At 47.3% G+C, this 18,211-nt stretch overlaps 1 protein-coding gene across 1 annotated transcript in view; it reads right to left on the reverse strand.

Moving 5' to 3' along the window:
* NGFR (nerve growth factor receptor) overlaps nt 1–18,211 on the reverse strand; it is a 93,118-nt gene that overhangs the window by 13,490 nt on the left and 61,417 nt on the right. Inside the window, exons 3-4 of the mRNA XM_015409225.1 lie at nt 14,910–15,269; nt 31–111 (exon numbers count right to left, since the gene is read on the reverse strand). Coding sequence (XP_015264711.1) covers nt 31–111; nt 14,910–15,269 — 441 coding nt within the window. The remainder of the gene's footprint in view (nt 1–30; nt 112–14,909; nt 15,270–18,211) is intronic.

Consider the following 18,211-nt stretch of genomic DNA (forward strand, 5'->3'; position numbering starts at 1 on the left):
TTTGCATCGCTGGGAAAAACAAAAAGGTACCTTCGTCAATATCTGGTTCTGTATCGTCAGTGTTGGACTCCATTGGGAATGTGGTTGTTGCTGAAAACCGTGGATGGATTTCTGCCAAGAAAACACAAGTGCCACCTCAGTAATGCTTCAGCTATAACCAGAATCAAAAGTTCCCCAAAGATCCCGGTTCCCAACAAGGAAAAACCTGTGTTCAGGTATCACAAGGTATTGTCATTTGATCAAACCCTAGTTCGTTGCGATACGTGAATGCGCACAGGTTCAACAAACTAGAGTTTGCTAGTTGATGTCAAACAAGTTCCAATCCCCACTCTGGCAGGGAAGCTTGCTGGATGACCTTGGGCCAGTCGTACCCTCTCAACCTAACCTACCTCACCAGGTTGTTGTGAAAGTAAAACAGAAGACAGGAGACCGATGTATGCCACCCCGACCGTCTTGAAGGAAAGGCGGGATAAAGATATACTCAACAAATAATTACAACATTGAAATGATTTCTAGATACACAGACCTGCAGGACTGCATCTTCCCGTATCTGCCCCAAAGAGCCTTCCATTCTCTACACCGGCACCATTTGGTAGTCCCCGGCCTGAAAGACATCCACCTTGCTGCGACCAGGGCTGGGGTCTTCTCATCCCTGGCCCAGGCCTGGTGGAACATTCACCCAAGTGAGATCAGGGCTCAGTGGGATATATTGTAATTCCACAGGGCGTGTAAAACGGGCCTGTTCTGCCAGGACTTTGGTTGATTATATATCAAAAATGAGAGCTCACGAGAGGAGATTGTATAAATATGAATACACTCCATGAATGAATTATGAACAAAAGCAGAAAACTTGTATTGTATGTTGGTTGAGGCAGCAGACGTCAAATAATATCCCCCGCCTCAAGCCTCAAGTGCTTCATGTACTCCATAGTGCAATTTAGATAATCGGCACTAGGAACAGCTGACTGATTCCTCCAAATGATACACTGCCCCTCCTGGCATAAACATAATATACGGGAATGGAAACTAATTACCAAGCTGCTAATAGATATTTAAATGGTTAATTTACATTTTAATCTGGTTAAAGTTATTTTATTGTTGTAGTGTTTTTATTAATTAATTCACTGTTCTATGAGTTGAGGTGAGCTGCCCTGAGCCCGCATGTGGGGTAGAGCGGGGTAACCCCCCCCAAATAAAAATAAATAAAAAGCGCTAGAATTAAATAGACACAATTCTTTTCAATTCAATAACCTCTCCAATGTTGTTATTCAAATTTTGAAGGAGACATTTCAAATAAAAGTTCAAAAAGAACTGCATAATTCCTCCTGGGATTCCATAATTATATCTAAATTAAGTCAACTTGGTGTTCCTCTTGAAGACCTAACCCTAACCAATGAGCCTCATATTTTTAAACTAATCAAACAACGACTCTTAGATATTGATCTGCAAAAATTACACCCTACTCAATCTCATATCTGTTAACCTGCCATGCTCGGCCTCTCTAACCATTTAGGCAAGATGCCCCAATATTTTTACAATCTCGACATCCCTCTTCATCTACAGAGCTTTTCTTCTGGCCAGGGTCAACACATTTCCCTCTAGAATACTCTATGGCAGATATCATCAAATCCCAAGAGAAGAATGGCTTTGCCCCTGTGATCTTAACTCCCTGGACACGATTGACCATATAATTGTTGAATGCCCCCTGTATAAACTACCTCGCAGAAAATTCCTTCTAACTTGGCGTCACCCTAAAAGTTATTTGAGTAACAAGTTAAAATGTCAACTTCTCTTGAATGATTCGATCCCTGAGATCCCTGCCAAGTTTCTTACCGAAGTTCTTAAGGTACAAAATCTTAGATAGTACTATTTTGATTGTACTAAATTTGTCTGGAATCTTAGATTTTAATTTTACGATACAATGTTTTATATACCTCATGGCTAATGATATGCCAATAAAGGTCTATGAATGAATGAATGAATGAATAATATATATATATATAAATTTGCATTTTTGAACACTCGCAATGCTGGTTTCTTTGCATCTATCTCGGTAAGCTTCAAATATGAAAATCCGGTGAGCCATCAACTCTCAAATATTCTCAAATACTAATTGTGGGATATTTATCAAATGCTACGTATCACTGCTTGATGCCTATCATATATTAACTATAGTTGTATGTCAACAGTGACAGAAAATGCTTCTCAAACAATCTTCTGGAGACCCCTCAGAGCCAGTTTGGTGTAGTGGTTAAGTGCGTGGACTCTAATCTGGGAGAACCGGGTTTGATTCCCCACTCCTCCACATGCACCTAGCTGGATGACCTTGGGCAAGCCGTAGCTCTGATAAGAGCTGTTTTTGAAAAAGAGCAGTTTCTGTCAAGAGCTCTCTCAGCCCCACCTACCTCACAGCGTGTCTGTTATGGGGAGAGGAAGGGAAAGGAGAATGTAAGCCGCTCTGAGACACCTTTGGGTAGTGAAGGGCGGGGTATAAATCCAATCTCTTCTCTTCTTCTTCTTCTTCTTCTGACCCTTGCCAAGGATTTCTCCATAGGGTTGCCACTTGGGAAATACCTGGAGATTCTGGGGGTGGAGCCTGGTGAGGGCGGGGTTTGGGGAGGGGAGGGGAGGGACTTCAACAGGGCACATTGCCATAGAGTCCATCCTCCAATGCACCCATTTTCTCCAGGGGAACTGATCTGGGTTGTCTGGAGATCAATTGTAATAGTGGGAGATCTCCATGTGCCACATAGAATTTGATAACCCTATTTCTCCATCAGAAGATCAGTTGTGGTTGTTTCCATACAGACATTTTCCCCTCCTTTGCTTCCAAACAGTAGCATGGTGGTTGGGTGGTTGGGAGTATCCACATAATGTTGTCCTCTAATTGTCCCTTTCCAGGTTTTCTCTGTTCTCAGCAGGCTCTTTCTCAGACCTTTTTTGTTCTTGTCAGTGTGAATGCCTCACAGGGCTGATGAACACCAACTGAGAAGTCATCACCGTGTGGACACAAACAACAGCTGAGGAGCTTCTCTTGATAAGTTTCATTACAGAAGTTCTTCTATGATACACAACCACAGGGGAAAGCTGAGCACATTCTGTGGACAATGCCCTACAGGAAATGCCCCTCAGGAAATGAGTATGCATTGTATAAAATGCCCCATAATTGTCTAAAGCTCACAAGGATTCTTTGACTGACAGAAAATACCTGGACCCAAGGGTCCTCTGCCAAGTTGGATCCATTGACTTCCATTCTCTAAGACTTCTTTTAAAAGACAAAGACTCCCAGTGAGAAAGACTTCTTGTCACAGTGCTTAGTACAAGGGAGTCCTCGGATTCAATTTGGAATTCCCTGAAGGTAAAAAGTTTGAAAACTACCACGATATCCCATCATGCATCACCCACCAATAAACACCAGGCACATCAACTGTTGTCAGATATTAGTTATCAAATACCACTATCAGATATCACTCCGTGTCAGACAAAGGAATAAAACATTTGAGGAAAATTCGAAAATAACTGGCACACCCAGAGAATGGGCAGAGAATATTTAACACAAAATTCACCAAGGAACATTCTGTGGCAAATTTATTTTCTCGAGTCCACCTGCCTAAAGTTCTACCCATTCCTTATGGACATAGCTTCTTTTCCTTCCTTTTTCTCAACACACCAGCTCCAACCCCATCAAGATTCCATTTGTAACCTCCTTGGGGACAGAGTTCCGGTTTTGGCTGATGTTAATCTATAAAAACACCACAACTGCTGATTGTACAGCATAAAGAAAAAAATCAGGAGGGAGGGAAGGTGAGCAGAGTGCAGAAGGCTACGGGAGAGGAGCTGGTATGTTGTCATGGTTAGCAAGTCAGAATCTGGAGTTCTGGATTCAAGTCCTCATTAAAATCATTGGTAGTGCCCTCCTATAGCAGAATGATACCCTTCTAAGCCCAATGACTTAAAAAGACTTAGAAGGATATAACCCTGCTTAGGCTAGCACTGTAGATGACCTTGGGTCAGTCCTGCTATTTCAGCCTAGTCTACCTCACAAGGCTGTTGTGAGGATAAGAGAGAGGTGGGGAGGATCATGAGTGCCATTTTGGAGGAAGGTCCGTCTTTAAAAAATTCACGAAGTGTCCATGCAAGATTTACAACAGAGGATGCAAGGAGGGAGGGATGAAGTGTTGGGGTGAATGTGGACAGGAGATCTTGCTGGGAAAACAGGGAGTTGTCATCAGTTATATGCAAACACACATACCCAACACACACACACACTCCTTATTGTCATGGATTTTTGGCATGTCTGCACAAAGTCGATTTTAGCACCATATTGTATAGCATGCTTTTAGCCTGAAAACTGTTATTCCTTTTAAGATGCCTAATGATTTGTGCATTATGTAAATACTTGGTTTTTAATACTGGGTATTATTTACCAACTTCAAATGCTTTATTTTTTTCCTAAGCTTTCATTTGGTAAGCTGCCTCAGGCAGGGTCCCCCAGAAAGGCATCTTAAAAAGTCTCTAAATAAATAAAGATATACAGTAGTTTTGATTTTCAGGGCACTGATCTGAGAAAACAGATATACAGTTTTCATGAGCACTGTACCCCCCTCTTTGTAAAGAGAGAGATTCAAAGCTTTTTTTCTGGAAAAAGAGGTTCTGGAACTCTCAAGAGGGAAATGAAGTTTTCAGTCTGTATCCTGGAAACTCAAGAAGTTTTAAACATTTTTTTAAAAAAATCTGTCAAAGAGGTTCCAGAACTCCATTCTGGTGCGTTCCCCCAGAAAAAAGCCCTGGAGATATTGGTATTCCTCTGTATAAATACTTCTGTTTTTGCAGACATCTTGTTTAAAAAAAATTATTAAAGAGCATTCTGGGAAATTGGGGGGAGAGGAAAAGAAGCGGGTTAATTGCGTGTGGTTCTCCTTCACAGTGCTATCTGGCTTGCTCCTTCTCTGTCCATTCGATCCCCATCAAACACTGCCCCTCTGAAGAACTTGGCACTGTGCAGTGTTACCCATTGCAAGCTCTATCTGCTGTCTGCCACGCTGTTTCACAGGCCTTGTGTCCGAATGTTCTGCATTTATACACAACTCCTCCGACCAACGTCTCTCATACTTGGCCTTTGCCCTTTTAAATGGACTTGACTGTCCAAGATGTCACACAGCTCCCTGCTACTGGTACATTTAATGTGCATGGATGCATCTACAGATTTGTGCCATGCTCTGTTCAAGATGCTGCACCAAAAAGGCTGTCCTGCCGAATCCACCACACTGCTTCTGGCTTGAAAACCCCCCCCCCTTCTTTCAAGGAGTTTCTGTCCTTCCCGCCACCCCCCCCCCCCCGCTTAGTTTTGTAATTTGGCAGCGCCTACAACATTCCCCACCTGGAAGCCTGTTACATCACACCAACGCTTACTCATCTTCAATGGAAACGGCTCAGTGATTCAACTGCTCCACCCATCATCGAGGGAATCCTGAGGGGCAGACGGGGTGTCCATATGCATCTTCATCCCCAAGGACACTGGCTCGGCTTTACTATTATTGACTTACGATACTTTTAACTTGCTTCTCGGCCCCCCAAACTGGTTTTCATGCAGCAATCAGATCTGAGTCCACTAGCACCTTAGAGACCAACAAGAGTTTCAGAGAATAAGCTTTAGAGAGTCAAAGCTCCAGGAATCTTTAAGTCTCGAAACCTTACACCATGAAACTCTTGTTCGCCTCGAAGGTACTACTAAGGATGCCAGTCTCCAGGTGCGACCTGGGGATCCCTGGAATTACAGCTCATCTCCAGACTATGAAGATCGGTTCCCCTGGAAGAAATGGATGCTTTGGAGGGTGGACTCTGTGGCACTGTACCCCACTGAGGTCCCTGTCCTCCACAGGCTCCACCCCCAAGTCTCCAGGAGTTTCCCAGCCTGGATCTGACAACCCTATCTCCTCCCATCCCCTGCAGGTGGCCAGGGGAACCTAGAAAACCTCTACTGCAGACCAACGTATGCAGGGGAGGGTGGGCTAGAAGTGAAATACAATAAATATAAGCCTCACAGCAATTAACATCCAATATAGGGTTGCCAACTCCGTCTTCGCTGGGAGCGGGGGACTCCCGGCCGGCATCGGGGGTGTGCGTACGCGTGCACCGCATGCGCGTCACCCGGAAGTGACGTAGGCACGCTGGGCACGCTGGGTAGTGACGCGCACGCCGGGGGCGGGGTTCCCCCGAGCCCCAATTCCGCCACGTCGGAAATCGGGGATTCAAAGTGGGGGATTCCCTGCCCACCGCCCACATTTGGCAGCCCTAATCCAATACCAAATTTAATCTATGCACAAAATCTACAGCCTTCTACAGCATTCAATTTCCAGTATTTTAAAAAATGCCCATTTTGGTGCTTTTATTGTGGTGTCTCGTAGAACTATTTAAAAACAGATGTTCTGAGATTTCTGCCATCCTGGCTCCCGGCACTAAAAAGAGGTTTGCCCCAACTTCATCCATTGGATAGCAGGCTATCAGTGGCCCTTTCTGCACTCTCCTTTTCATCCATGTTCAGTGCAATGTTCTCCAAGCAATTCTGCACTAAAATCGAATTCAACCTTCTTTTTACTCCAGGTTCCCCCCCCCCCCCCTCTTCCTCATTACATTACCTCCCTTCCATGGTTAGCCCACTTTCAGCCTGCTGTTGCCCCAGGTTATTTGGATGCTGTTTTGCTGTTGACTTAATTGCCTTGACTTGATTGTGTTGTATAGCAAACATTTGCAACTGGATATTCCTGCGTGGCCAAGACAGTTTCATTGTGAACAATGGCTATAATGCATGATGATCAATGTTCCCTCTAAGCTGTGAAGTCTTGTGAGCAAAAATTCTACTTTGTGAGCTACGGGCATTAAAGTTGTGAGTGAGCAATTTGGCTACTGCTTAAATTAGTTTGCTCTGGAGCTCTCCTTCCCGAGCTAAGACAAAAATGTGTGAGCTGGAGGCTAAAAAGCTGTGAGCCAGCTCACACTAACTCAGCTTAGAGGGAACACTGATGATGATAGTGCAACATCAGTTCTGTTTTCAGATTTCTGCCTGATTCCAGATTTTTCCAATCCCATTCCTACTGAACGCCTTATTGGATGCACATTCCTGTTGATTGTATTGATTTACTCTGTGTAATTTGCCTTCAGCCCCAGAGAGAAAGGCGTACTATAAATAATGTCAATCAATCAATCAATCAATCAATCAATCAAAACAAATCAAATGATGTGCAAATGCACCCCATGTCATATATCCAGATTCCCACTTTTCCTCTTCCACCTTTATTTAATAAGAGACAGCATGTTGTAATAGTCAGAGTTTTAGACATTTCTGGGAGACCCAGGTTCGAATCCCCACTCTGCCATGGAAAGTTACTGGGGTGACCTTACAAGGGAGGAGGGGAGAACAACACTGTAAGCTACTTTGAGTCCCTGCTGGGGACAAAAGCAGGGTATCAATATGTAAATCAATAAAGAAAAATTAATCATCATATTACAATGATCTTGATAGCATCTATAGAGTTCTTGCTGGGTAGTTCCAAGAGCTTCACATATATCACAGCAGGAAGAAGAAGAAGAAGAAGAAGAAGAAGAAGAAGAAGAAGAAGAAGAAGAAGAAGAAGAAGAAGAAGAAGAAGAAGAAGAAGAAGAGGAAGAGGAGGAGGAAGAGGAGGAGGAAGAGGAGGAGGAGGAGGAGGAGGAGGAGGAGGAAGAGGAGGAAGAGGAGGAGGAGGAGATTGGATTTATATCCCACCCTTCACTACCCAAAGGAGTCTCAGAGCGGCTTACAAACTCCTTTCCCTTCCCCTCCTCACAACAGACATTACAACAATCCTGTGGGGAAGGTCACTCAGCATGGGCCGAGACAGAAAGATCACAGATTGCTTTAGTCCATGGCTGAGTTGAGATCTCACCCAATGGCTTCCGGGCTCTGCAAAACACATTACTTGCATTGCCATCCAAAGCAGAGTCACACTGTTTCTAAACCCATTGAAACAAATGGGCTTAGAAGCGGTTTAACTCTGTTTGGGATCACCATGTTAGTTGTAAAATTAAGTTTTTCCAAAAAAACTTTACAGCTCTTCACAAAGGACCAAACTATGCATTATGTTTGGGATCTACGACTGGCTCTCCCACAGTGTGCATTTACCTTAAAAAGCAGCTGGGGTGGGACCCAGCCCGGAGGAGGGGTTGGAATTTGGATCTGGGCTGTTGCACAAGTACGGGGCAAGGTTAAATCTTCCCTTTAAAAAAAACCCCCAAACACTTCCCAAGTTTTTTTTTTACTTTATGGAACCAAAGTGGCCTGAAGCACAGGGCATTTCTTTACAATCTTATTTTCCCTATCCCATCACATTGGCAGGAAATACTTCTTTACCTAGGGAGTGATTAAAATGTGGAATTCACTGCCAGAGGGTGTAGCGATGGCCACAGGCACAGACAGCTTTAAAAAGGGATTAGACAGATTCATGGAGGAGAGGTCTCTCAGGGTCTACTAGCCATGGTGACTGAGGGGAACCTTCCCGTTTAGAAGCAGTCAGCCTCTGAATCCCAGAGCCAGGAAGCAACATCAGGGGAAGGCCTCGGCCTCTGTGCCCTGTTGTTGGCCCTCCAGAGGAACTGGTTGGTCGCTGTGTGAGACATAGGGTTGCCAGCCTCCAGGTGGGGCCTGGGGATCTCCCGCTTTTACAACTCATTTCCAGCTGACGGAGATCAGCTCTCCTGGAGAAAATGGTTGCTTTGAAGGGTGGACTCTATGGCATTGGACCATGCTGAGTCCCCTCCCCTCCCCAAACCCCACCCTCTCCTGGCTCCACCCCCAAAGTCTCCAGGTATTTTCCAACCCAGACCTGGCAACCCTAGTGAGACAGGATGCTGGACTAGATGGGCTATTGGTCTGATCATCCAGAAGGGCTCTAATTATGTTCTGATGTCTTCCATCATAAGGACTAGTTGACTTAAAAACTGGATAGTTCTCTTACAAGTATTCCAGTAAAAAGTAAAAAGAAAGGGCTGGGTTCAGCTGGGAAAGTGGATTTGAGAGGGAGAAGGCCTCATAGCCGTGTAATTTATATTGGAGAGAGCTTCCTGGCCTTTTTCCAGGAGTAGAGAAGAGGAAAATAAGGGACAGACTGCGGTTGGACTCTCATGCTTCTCGTATGCCCTTGGAGGGAACGTTCCGGCAGCGAGATCCATAAGTACAAATCCCTCTAATGTACAATAAATGGAAGACGGCATTAATCGGGGAGAGGAAACATGGCCGCTTGCGCAGAAAAACGTATCAGGGTCTGGATCAATCTTTCAATTTTCTGCTTTAACGTTTTTCCCCGCTGCATTCGGCTGTGTATCGTTACAGGTTGCTGTGATTAGATCTCGGTTTGTGACTTGGTTATACCTCGTTCAAGAGGCCCTTCTACCGAATGAAAAACAAAATGATTTTTTAAAAAATGATGATGATTACGGACGGGCTGTCGTCCCCCCCCCCCAGCACTCTCCAAAACAAGTGCACAGTAAGAGGCCAGGAAGGGGAGCGCCGAATAAATGGGGGGTTGTGAAGCGAAGGAGACAGGCCGCCTATTGTTGGTGCGTCTCTTTGCTTGGGGGGCTGTGAAAAAGGGCAAGGTTGCCACAAGCCGGAAATAGCCAGGGCTGAAACGGCGCTTTGAAGGCCAGGGAGATCCAACAGGCAACGCTCTGTTCCTGAGGCTCTAAGGAAAGGGACGGAGGCCGGGGTCGTGGTCCAGCCGTTCTTCCTCTCGGCCAAGAGCTATTGTTGGCGTGAGATTGCTTCGTCTCATCTGGCTTTCAACCAAGGCGTATCCATTTCTGCAAGGGCCCCCGCCGTGAGGGAGATCACAGGAACGTGAGCCCTGACCCAGTCAAATGGGACAGTAGTGAGAGACTGTGGAGGGGGAGAAGCGGTCTCTCACGCAGTTCTGGCTATTAGATACGCAAGGGTGGCACAGCAACTGGCAGGAGTCTGGGAGCCAGTTTGGTCTAGCGGTTAGGAGCGTGGGCTCCCCACACCTCCACATGCAGCTGCTGGTGTGACCTTGGGTCAGTCACAGTTCTCTCAGAGCTGTTTTCTCAAGAGCAGTTCTTGAAAGAGCTCTCTCAGCCCCACCTACCTCACAGGGTGTCTGTTGTGGGAAGAGGAACACTCTTATTGTGCCACTGAACCTCAGCCCCTCCCTGTGTGTGGTGGTCATGAGCACGAAACCACCACCAAGTATCTGGGAGGCACAGAACTCCCCTTCTCATGACTGGTTTAAAAAGACCTTGCACCGGTAGGGAATATAAGGGGCTTTGGATCCTGTGACTGAGCTCCAGGCATGCTACACAGCCTCTGCTATGGAGCTCACTACCTCTCCTTCTAGCAGTTCCATTTGCACAAGATTTGTAGTTTTCAAGGAAACGTTGCACAAATGGAAACGATAGCAACAAGAGACATGGAACTCTTTCATGGGATCCAAGCCATTGATCTCATAATGTATAGTGAGGTCCTTTGCCTTGACCTGGATAGTCCAGGCTAGCCTAGCCTTGTCAGGACTCGTAAGCTAAGCAGAGTCAGCCCTGGTCAGTATTTGGATGGACGCAGAGGCAGGCAGTGGCAAACCCACCTCTCTTGTCTTGAGAACCCTACAACAGGGTTGCCAGGTGCCAAGGTGGGGAGTGGGAGGGAGCTTCCTGGGAGTGGGGGTAGGTGGGATGATGTCACTGCACACGACGTCCACGGCGTGATGACGTCCTGCAGAAGTGATGTCATCACACCGGGGACATTGCGTGGGAACCCTCTGGTGTCTGGTTACCATAAAGTTTTGCCCCAAATACCCGATCGTCACCGTGTGATGTCCCTGGCGTGATGACACCACTTCTGTGTGACACCACTACATCGGGGACACTGCGCCAGGGTGGAGCTGTTGGGGGCGGGGCTTGCCCCACTGGTCAGCTGGCTGGTGGCATTCAGGAGCCCACGGAATCAGGGAATCCCCCACTCCGGCCTGGGAGCTGGCTACCCTACTCTATGGGGACACCATAAGTCAGCTGTGACTCTCAGCCCTTCCCACCACTACCAGCAGCAGCAGCACCACCTCTATCTGATAGACAGGGGTCGTTTCGTAAAAAAAGAGCTACGGGAACTCATTAGCATAACTCATTAGCATATGCCACACCCCCTGACATCACCTGAAGTGTGTCATAAGGCCACACCCCCTGACATCACCGGAAATGTGTCATAAGGCCACACACCCCACCCCCAACGGTCCCAGTCGGCGCCGGCCTTGCAGCTCCACTGCCGAGCCCCATGAGGGGCCTGGTGGTGGACCTGCAAGGCTGGCAGGAGTGCAAGGAAGCCCCGCGAAGGCCCTCCCTGGCCCCAGGCAGGCAGGGGTGGGGAGAGGCAGGGAGGAAGCAACTTACCCTCCCTCTTCTCCTGCCTCCTCCTGGCTGAATGAGGGCCGGAAGCGGGGCGGCCGGAAGCAGGGGGCAGGGCTTCGTCATGTGCCCCGCCCCCTTACCTCACCCGGGGAACTGCGATCCCCCCCGAAATGACCTCTATCTGATAGATGGGGTTGAACCAGGTGGGGCAAGGGGGACCCAGTGGGAAACCCTGAACACAAGAAGCTGCCTTGTAGTGAATCAGACCGCTGGTCCACTGAAGTCAGTCTTGTCTGTCCAAACTGGCAGCAGCTCTCCAAGGTCTCATGTGGAGGTCTTCCACATCACCTCCTTCCTCATTCAAGATGCCAGGGACTGAGCGTGGGACATTCTGCAGTTATTCTGCCACTGAGCCACGGGGCCCCTTGCCTGGCAGCCGGCGGAGCTCTCAGCAGTCCTGCCTTAACTGAAATGGTGGTGGCCAGTTTGACTTTTGGAAGAGAGAGCTCCGTGTTATATTCTGGTGCCTGAACCTTCCAGTTTAATACTTGGAGCATTTCTGTTCTTATGGCATGTTTAGGAGAGAAGTCTTCTGATGAAAGGAATTCAAAAACAGGGTGATCGCCGGAAGCCTGTAGAGAACGGTCTCATCTGATAAAGAGGACTGTTTCAGCAGATTAAAAAAATCCCGTCACAGGGCAACAAGCTTAAATAGAATAGTCTCAACTAACATATATCCGTGTGCAGAGAACAGGCTTGAAAGACGTCTCGAGGAATATAACCCTGGAGATTTTGATTGGTGTTATCAACAATTAGAGACTGTGTTCTCTTTTGTTTGGTTAGCAGAGGATGTATATGCTTCTTATTGTGATAGTGTGGGATGTAGGCAACGACAGTTTGATATATTATTCTTATAAGTATTTTTGCATAGTTGTAGCTGTTTTCATGGAAGGGCTGCGGTGGCTCGAGGGGTTAAGATGCTGAGCTGCAGACCGGAAGGTCGGTAGTTCAGCAGTTCGAGACCCGAGTGTGCCGCGTGATGGAGTGAGCTCCTGTCTCTGGCCCCAGCTCTGCCAACCTAGCAGTTCGAAAGGAAGAAATTGCAAGTAGATAAATAGGTACTGCTTCGGTGGGAAGGTAATAGCGTTCCGTGCACCTCAGCATCTAGTCATGCTGGCCACATGACCACGGAAACTTCTTTGGACAGCGCTGGCGCTTCGGCCTGGAAACGGAGATGAGCACTGCAACCCTAGAGTCAGATTCGACTGGCTTTCGAGCAAGGGAAACCTTTACCTTTACCTAGCCATTTTCATAGCGATTCTTTGATGGAATGGAGGCTGGAATAGAGGCTAAATGACTTTCCCAGGGTCCTACAATAAAGTCTGTGGCAGAAAAAATATCCTTGAACACAACCAGTCCACAAATTACTGTTAATTCCTGTACAAAGATTGGGGAACTAACAAATGGGAACTAAAGCAGAGGAAACTGGGCCAAAGGACAAATGATGAGACTGTGGTTATCTGCTAGAAAATCAGAAAGACTAGGTTCTACAAAAGCGATCGCATGGGCAGGAACAAATTTAGTCATGTGGACTCATCCATCACCTTGCGCTCTTCAGGCAGAGGTTTGGGGTACTGAACTATGGTTCTTTTTACCTTTGAGCTTCCTCCCAACATTGTTGTCCATTTGTTGGCAGTCAGTGATTTCTTTGTCATTTCTCCACACATTCTTAAACTACTGATTTGAGAAGGCATGGAGGAAAGGCAACAAATGGAAAACAAGGAAGTGAAGAAGCTCGGAGGGAAAATCGCCGCACCCAAACTGCCCAGAAACCTCCATGTGAAAAGGCTTCGGAGGACTCCAAATGTCCACACGGCAAAGAGTGCAGAATAAACTTTCCCCTGCTACTTTGAACTCTTTGTTCTGTCATTTATTTAGCATTGCTGGAACCTCATAAATGAATGTATAACTTTGCCATCTTTTAAATGATTTTAAGTCATCTGTTGTGATCATTCGTTTTAATGGTCCTGTAAGTTCTCTCGTCGTCACCTACCCTGCAGGGAGGGTGGGATATAAATCCAACAAATAAAATAAGAAATAAAAAAATAAATATTTAAGGACAAAAATAAATACTCAAGGACACAAGAACACAAGAAAGAGCCCTGATGTCACCTCCTAGCTCTGGGATTCAGAAGCTTAGTGCCTCTGAATATGGAAGTTACTTTCTGTGTAAAGTAGTATTTCCTTTTGCCTGTCCTGAACCTACTGCCCATCAGCTTGAATGGATGCCCTTGAACTCTAGTATTTTGGGAGAGGGGGGGAATTTCTCTTTGTCAATTGTCTCCACCCCATGCATATTTTCATAAACCTCTATCACAGTGATGGCGAACCGTTTAGAGACCGAGTGCCCAAACTGCGACCCAAAACCCACTTATTTATCGCAAAGTGCCAACACGGCCATTTAACCTGAATACTGAGGTTTTACTTTAGAAAAAAACAACTCATACATTAACATAAGATGATCCAAACAAAGTAAGGAAAGCAATCCCAAATGCTTTCATTTACTTAAAATTATTTGGCAGAGAATTCGACACTTTAATGATGGTCTGGGCCTGGCTGGGGTGATGGCACCCGTGCCCACAGAGAGGGCTCTGAGTGCCACCTCTGGCACCCGTGCCATAGGTTCGCCACCACTGCTCTATCAGGTCCAAAAAGGCCCTGTCCTTCGTTGAGGACAGCTGGATCACTTATTGTGTGACAAGTTGTGAAAATCAGCCTCGGATCTGCTCTCCTCATCCCTTTCCAGTTGCTTCCATTCCACACAAGCTTGTATTGCTTTCAGTCCCATATGCCTCCTTCTTCTCTTTGTGTCAGCTGCTATGTCTAGGGTTACCAGCACCCAGGTGGGGCTGGAGTCCTCCCAGAATTACAACCGCTCTCTGAACTACAGTGATTAGGTCCCTTGGAGGAAATGGCAGTGTTAGAGAGTAAACTCTGTGGCAACATGGCCCTGCTGATCTCTGTCCCCTCCCCTCCCCAAACTCTTCCCTCCACAAGCTCTGCCCCCAAATCTCCACTAATTTCTCAGGCAAGATTTGGCAAACTGGCGGCTGGAAGATCCTGTTCCACAGAACAGTCTTCCTTCCACTCCGTGGCAGTGCCTCCTTCCCTTCTTCCCACCAAGGCCACTGTAACGGTTCTCGTCAGGTCAAGCTACCCTTCGCCTTTCCTCACCGCAAGCACACTTTCACCCTCAACGGCCGGTTAGAATGTTTCTGAACATTCCAAGGTGCCAACCCACTTGGAGCGGAATCAAATCTTTACCTTTGCACACCGCGTCTGATCCTGCAGTGCATTCCTTGGTCATGACCTCGTTCTCCTTGCAAATGGTGCATGGGAAACAGGTGCATGGTGCATGGGAAATGCTGCATGGGAAACACACTTTCACCCTCAGCGGCCGGTTAGAATGTTTGTGAACATTCCAAGGTGCCAACCCACTTGGAGCGGAATCAAATCCTTACCTTTGCACACCGCGTCTGATCCTGCAGTACATTCCTTGGTCATGATCTCGTTCTCCTCGCAAATGGTGCACGGGAAACAGGGGTCCACATGGTTGGCATCATCCGAGAAGGTCCCCATGGGGCATTCCTCGCAAAATGTGTTCTGAGTGTCACTGCATGGGTACACAAGGCCAAAGCCCACTTCACAGACGGTGCACTCTTTGCAGTCGCCGCTGTCCTCGTCTTGGTAGTAGCCGTAAATGCATTTGCAGACAGTGTTGTCGGACTCCACGCAGGGTGCTAACATGCTCTGAAGGCCCACGCACTCCTTGCATGGCTTGCATGGCTCCGTGGCACTCACAGTGTCCGAATAGCTCACACCTGGAATGCATCAGGAGAAAAGAATGGAGATGAGCCGCAGCCCTGCAAAGAAACAATATTCCACTGACCTGAGAGTCCAATAAATGCACATGGAGGGCCAAACCACATGTTACAACATACGCAAGTCGGCCAGATTATAGCTGCAGCTTCATGCTGAGAACTCCATTTAAAAGGGCCAGGAGACCTGGTTTTAATTGGGATCATGGTGGCGATGAGGGGGGGGGGGGCTCTTGCCTTCTCTTGGCACTGTTTTCTCAAGCCAGAATGGTACCAGGGGGCCTTATTTGCCCTGCTGTGGGGTTGTGCGTGCAAGCAGCCAGTTTTGAATAGCAGGAGGGACGGATTTGAAGAGATGCCAACGTGTCTATTTTCAAAGTGCAAGTGACGATTGTTTCCTGGTCCCAGGATGCTTTGGGGCAGCCTCAGTTCTTTTTGCACTGGACACAAACTGGCCTCATTAGCTTTCTGAATCACCATTTAAAGATAACGTATTGCAGATGGGGAGTCGATTACGCCTTCTGCTAACAACACAACTCTCTTCTCTGTTCAAAGAAACATTTTGGAAAAATGGAAGGATACCTCACTGCTTTGTGATTTTGGGTTGGATCTAAACCAGGTATTATGATACTGTGCCTGCTCGGAGTTTTTCTCTATTGGACCAATATGGTTTCTGTGTATGTGTGTGTGATATAGATAGCTAGCTAGATATATCATAAGTTGCTTACAGTGCCTTTCTAAACAGAGTTATACTGTACAGGGCTCTTTTTGTAGAAAAAGCCGAGCAGGTACTCATTAGCACAATAGGCCACACCCAACAGCAAAACACATTAGCACATTAGGCCACACCCCCATGTTACCAGAAGTGGGGTCATCCAGCCACACCCACCTTTTGCTTGTTATTCTGTTTACCTTGTTTGTTGTCAAAACCCAGGGCTTTTTTGTAGCAGGAACTCCTTTGCATGTTAGGCCACATACCCCTAATGTAGCCAATCCTAATGAGTTTCTGCTGTTGGGTGTGGCCTATTATGCTAATGAGTTCCTGCTGGGCGTGGCCAACTCAGGAGCCAGCTGGAACTCCGTTCCTGTGTGTTCCAAAAATAGCCCTGCTGCTCTAAGTCCACTGACTTAGAAGTAGGGTTCCCTGGAAACCGGGTGGGGCTTGGGGATCTAGAATTACAACTGATCTCCAAACTACAGAGATCAGTTCCCCTGGAAATATGGCTGCTTTGGAAGGTGGACTCTGTGGCATTATATCCCATGGAGGTCCTTCCCCACCACAAACTCCACTCTCCCATGGTCCATCCCCAAATCTCCAGGAATTCTCCAAATTTGGCAATCCTACTAGGTGTGTGCCTAGAAAAAAACCCAGGAGACTTTTGGGGTTGGGGCATGGAGAAAAGGATGTGGGCAATGCACCTACATCCCTTCCACCTATAACCTGGAAATGACATCCGCAACTGTCTAGGATTTTGCCTGATTTCTATGCTAAACCATACATATCAGGAAGAACCCTGCAGTTTCTGCTGGAACCCAGAAGTGACAGGAATGCATTGCCAATGTCCCCCTCCCCTTCTTCTGCTGCTCCATTGAGGAGTTTGCCCCCCAACAGCATGCAAATGCCAGACCTCCATAGAAGGATGTAATTCTGTTTAGGGTGGCACTGTAAGGTCACTATCCAGCATCTAAATACTGACAGGACTAAAGATACCCAGGGGCTCTCGATCCATCCTCTCAAGCTGAGGCTGGCAAAACAGCATCACAGGCCACCGAGCTGAGCTAGTGGATCACGTTTTAAGAAGATGCAATTAATGAATACCCTGCAAGATGCTTCTTAAAAAGGGACTGAGGTGGCTTCCAAATTCACTGTCCCTTTTATAAATAGTAGTAATGCAAAAAACACACACCAGAGGGCCAGCTCTGGATTGGGAAATACCTGGAGATTTGGGGGTGGAGCCTAGGGAGGGCAGGGTTTGGGGAGGGGAGGGACCTCAGTAGGGTACAATGCCATAGTCTTCTCCAGGGGACCTGATACTTGAAGTCTGGAGGGCAGGTGTAGTTTCCAGGAGATCTCTAGGCCCTGTCTGGAGGTTGGCAACCCTAACATAGGGGTATAAACAAAGGCCTAAAAACAGTTAAGAAAGGTATCTTTGGGACGGCCTCTCCTGGTATACCCTGCAATGACAACGCACTCTGCAGATAAGAACTTACTGGTAGGGCTGCCAAATTCAGCCGGGGGGCGGGGAATCCCCCGTTTCGGAGCCCCGATTCCCGGCGTGCCGGAATCGGGGCCCGGGGGAAACCCCATCCCCGCGTGCGCGTCACCCGGAAGTGACGTCGCACGCTGGGGGCGGGGCCACGCGATTTGAGGGGAAAACAAAGAGTTTACCTTAAGTAAACCCTGAAGAGTGACAGTGAGTTTAGGGTCAATTACAGTGCCATTTTAAGCGGAGTTATACTCTTCAGTTGACTTTGAGGGGCATAACTCTGGATGGGGCTGTTAGCCTTCCATGTTGTTGAACAAAAACAGCAGCCCGAATGAGCTGCATGCTGTTTTAGGTTTGTACATGAAGACCATTTCTTTCGGTTGGCGTGCCTAAAGTGGAAATTCCCACGAGGTACCTGGCTCCACCTGTCCCCTCCCTACAGATCTCATCATTAATCTTAGTTTCCCTTGACAGATCGTGAGGGAGTACGAGCGTGCCGTTTTGTTTCGCTTTGGACGCATTCTTCGCGGAAGGCCCAGAGGGCCTGGTGAGTATGGAGGAAGAGCCCTTGTCCTGGTACACAGCAGCAGTAGATGACATACATGACACTGTTTTGGTACATGTGTGGCACAGGTGGGATGCTGGGGGCATAAAATAAGGAAACACCCCCCCCCTCAGAATTCAACAATGAGAAAACTGACCGACGTGCACGCTGCGCGCGCGCGCACACACACACCC

This window comes from Gekko japonicus, unplaced genomic scaffold, assembly GCF_001447785.1.
Source record: "Gekko japonicus isolate JY-2015 unplaced genomic scaffold, Gekko_japonicus_V1.1 scaffold240, whole genome shotgun sequence".
Classification (NCBI taxonomy): Eukaryota; Metazoa; Chordata; class Lepidosauria; order Squamata; family Gekkonidae; genus Gekko; species Gekko japonicus.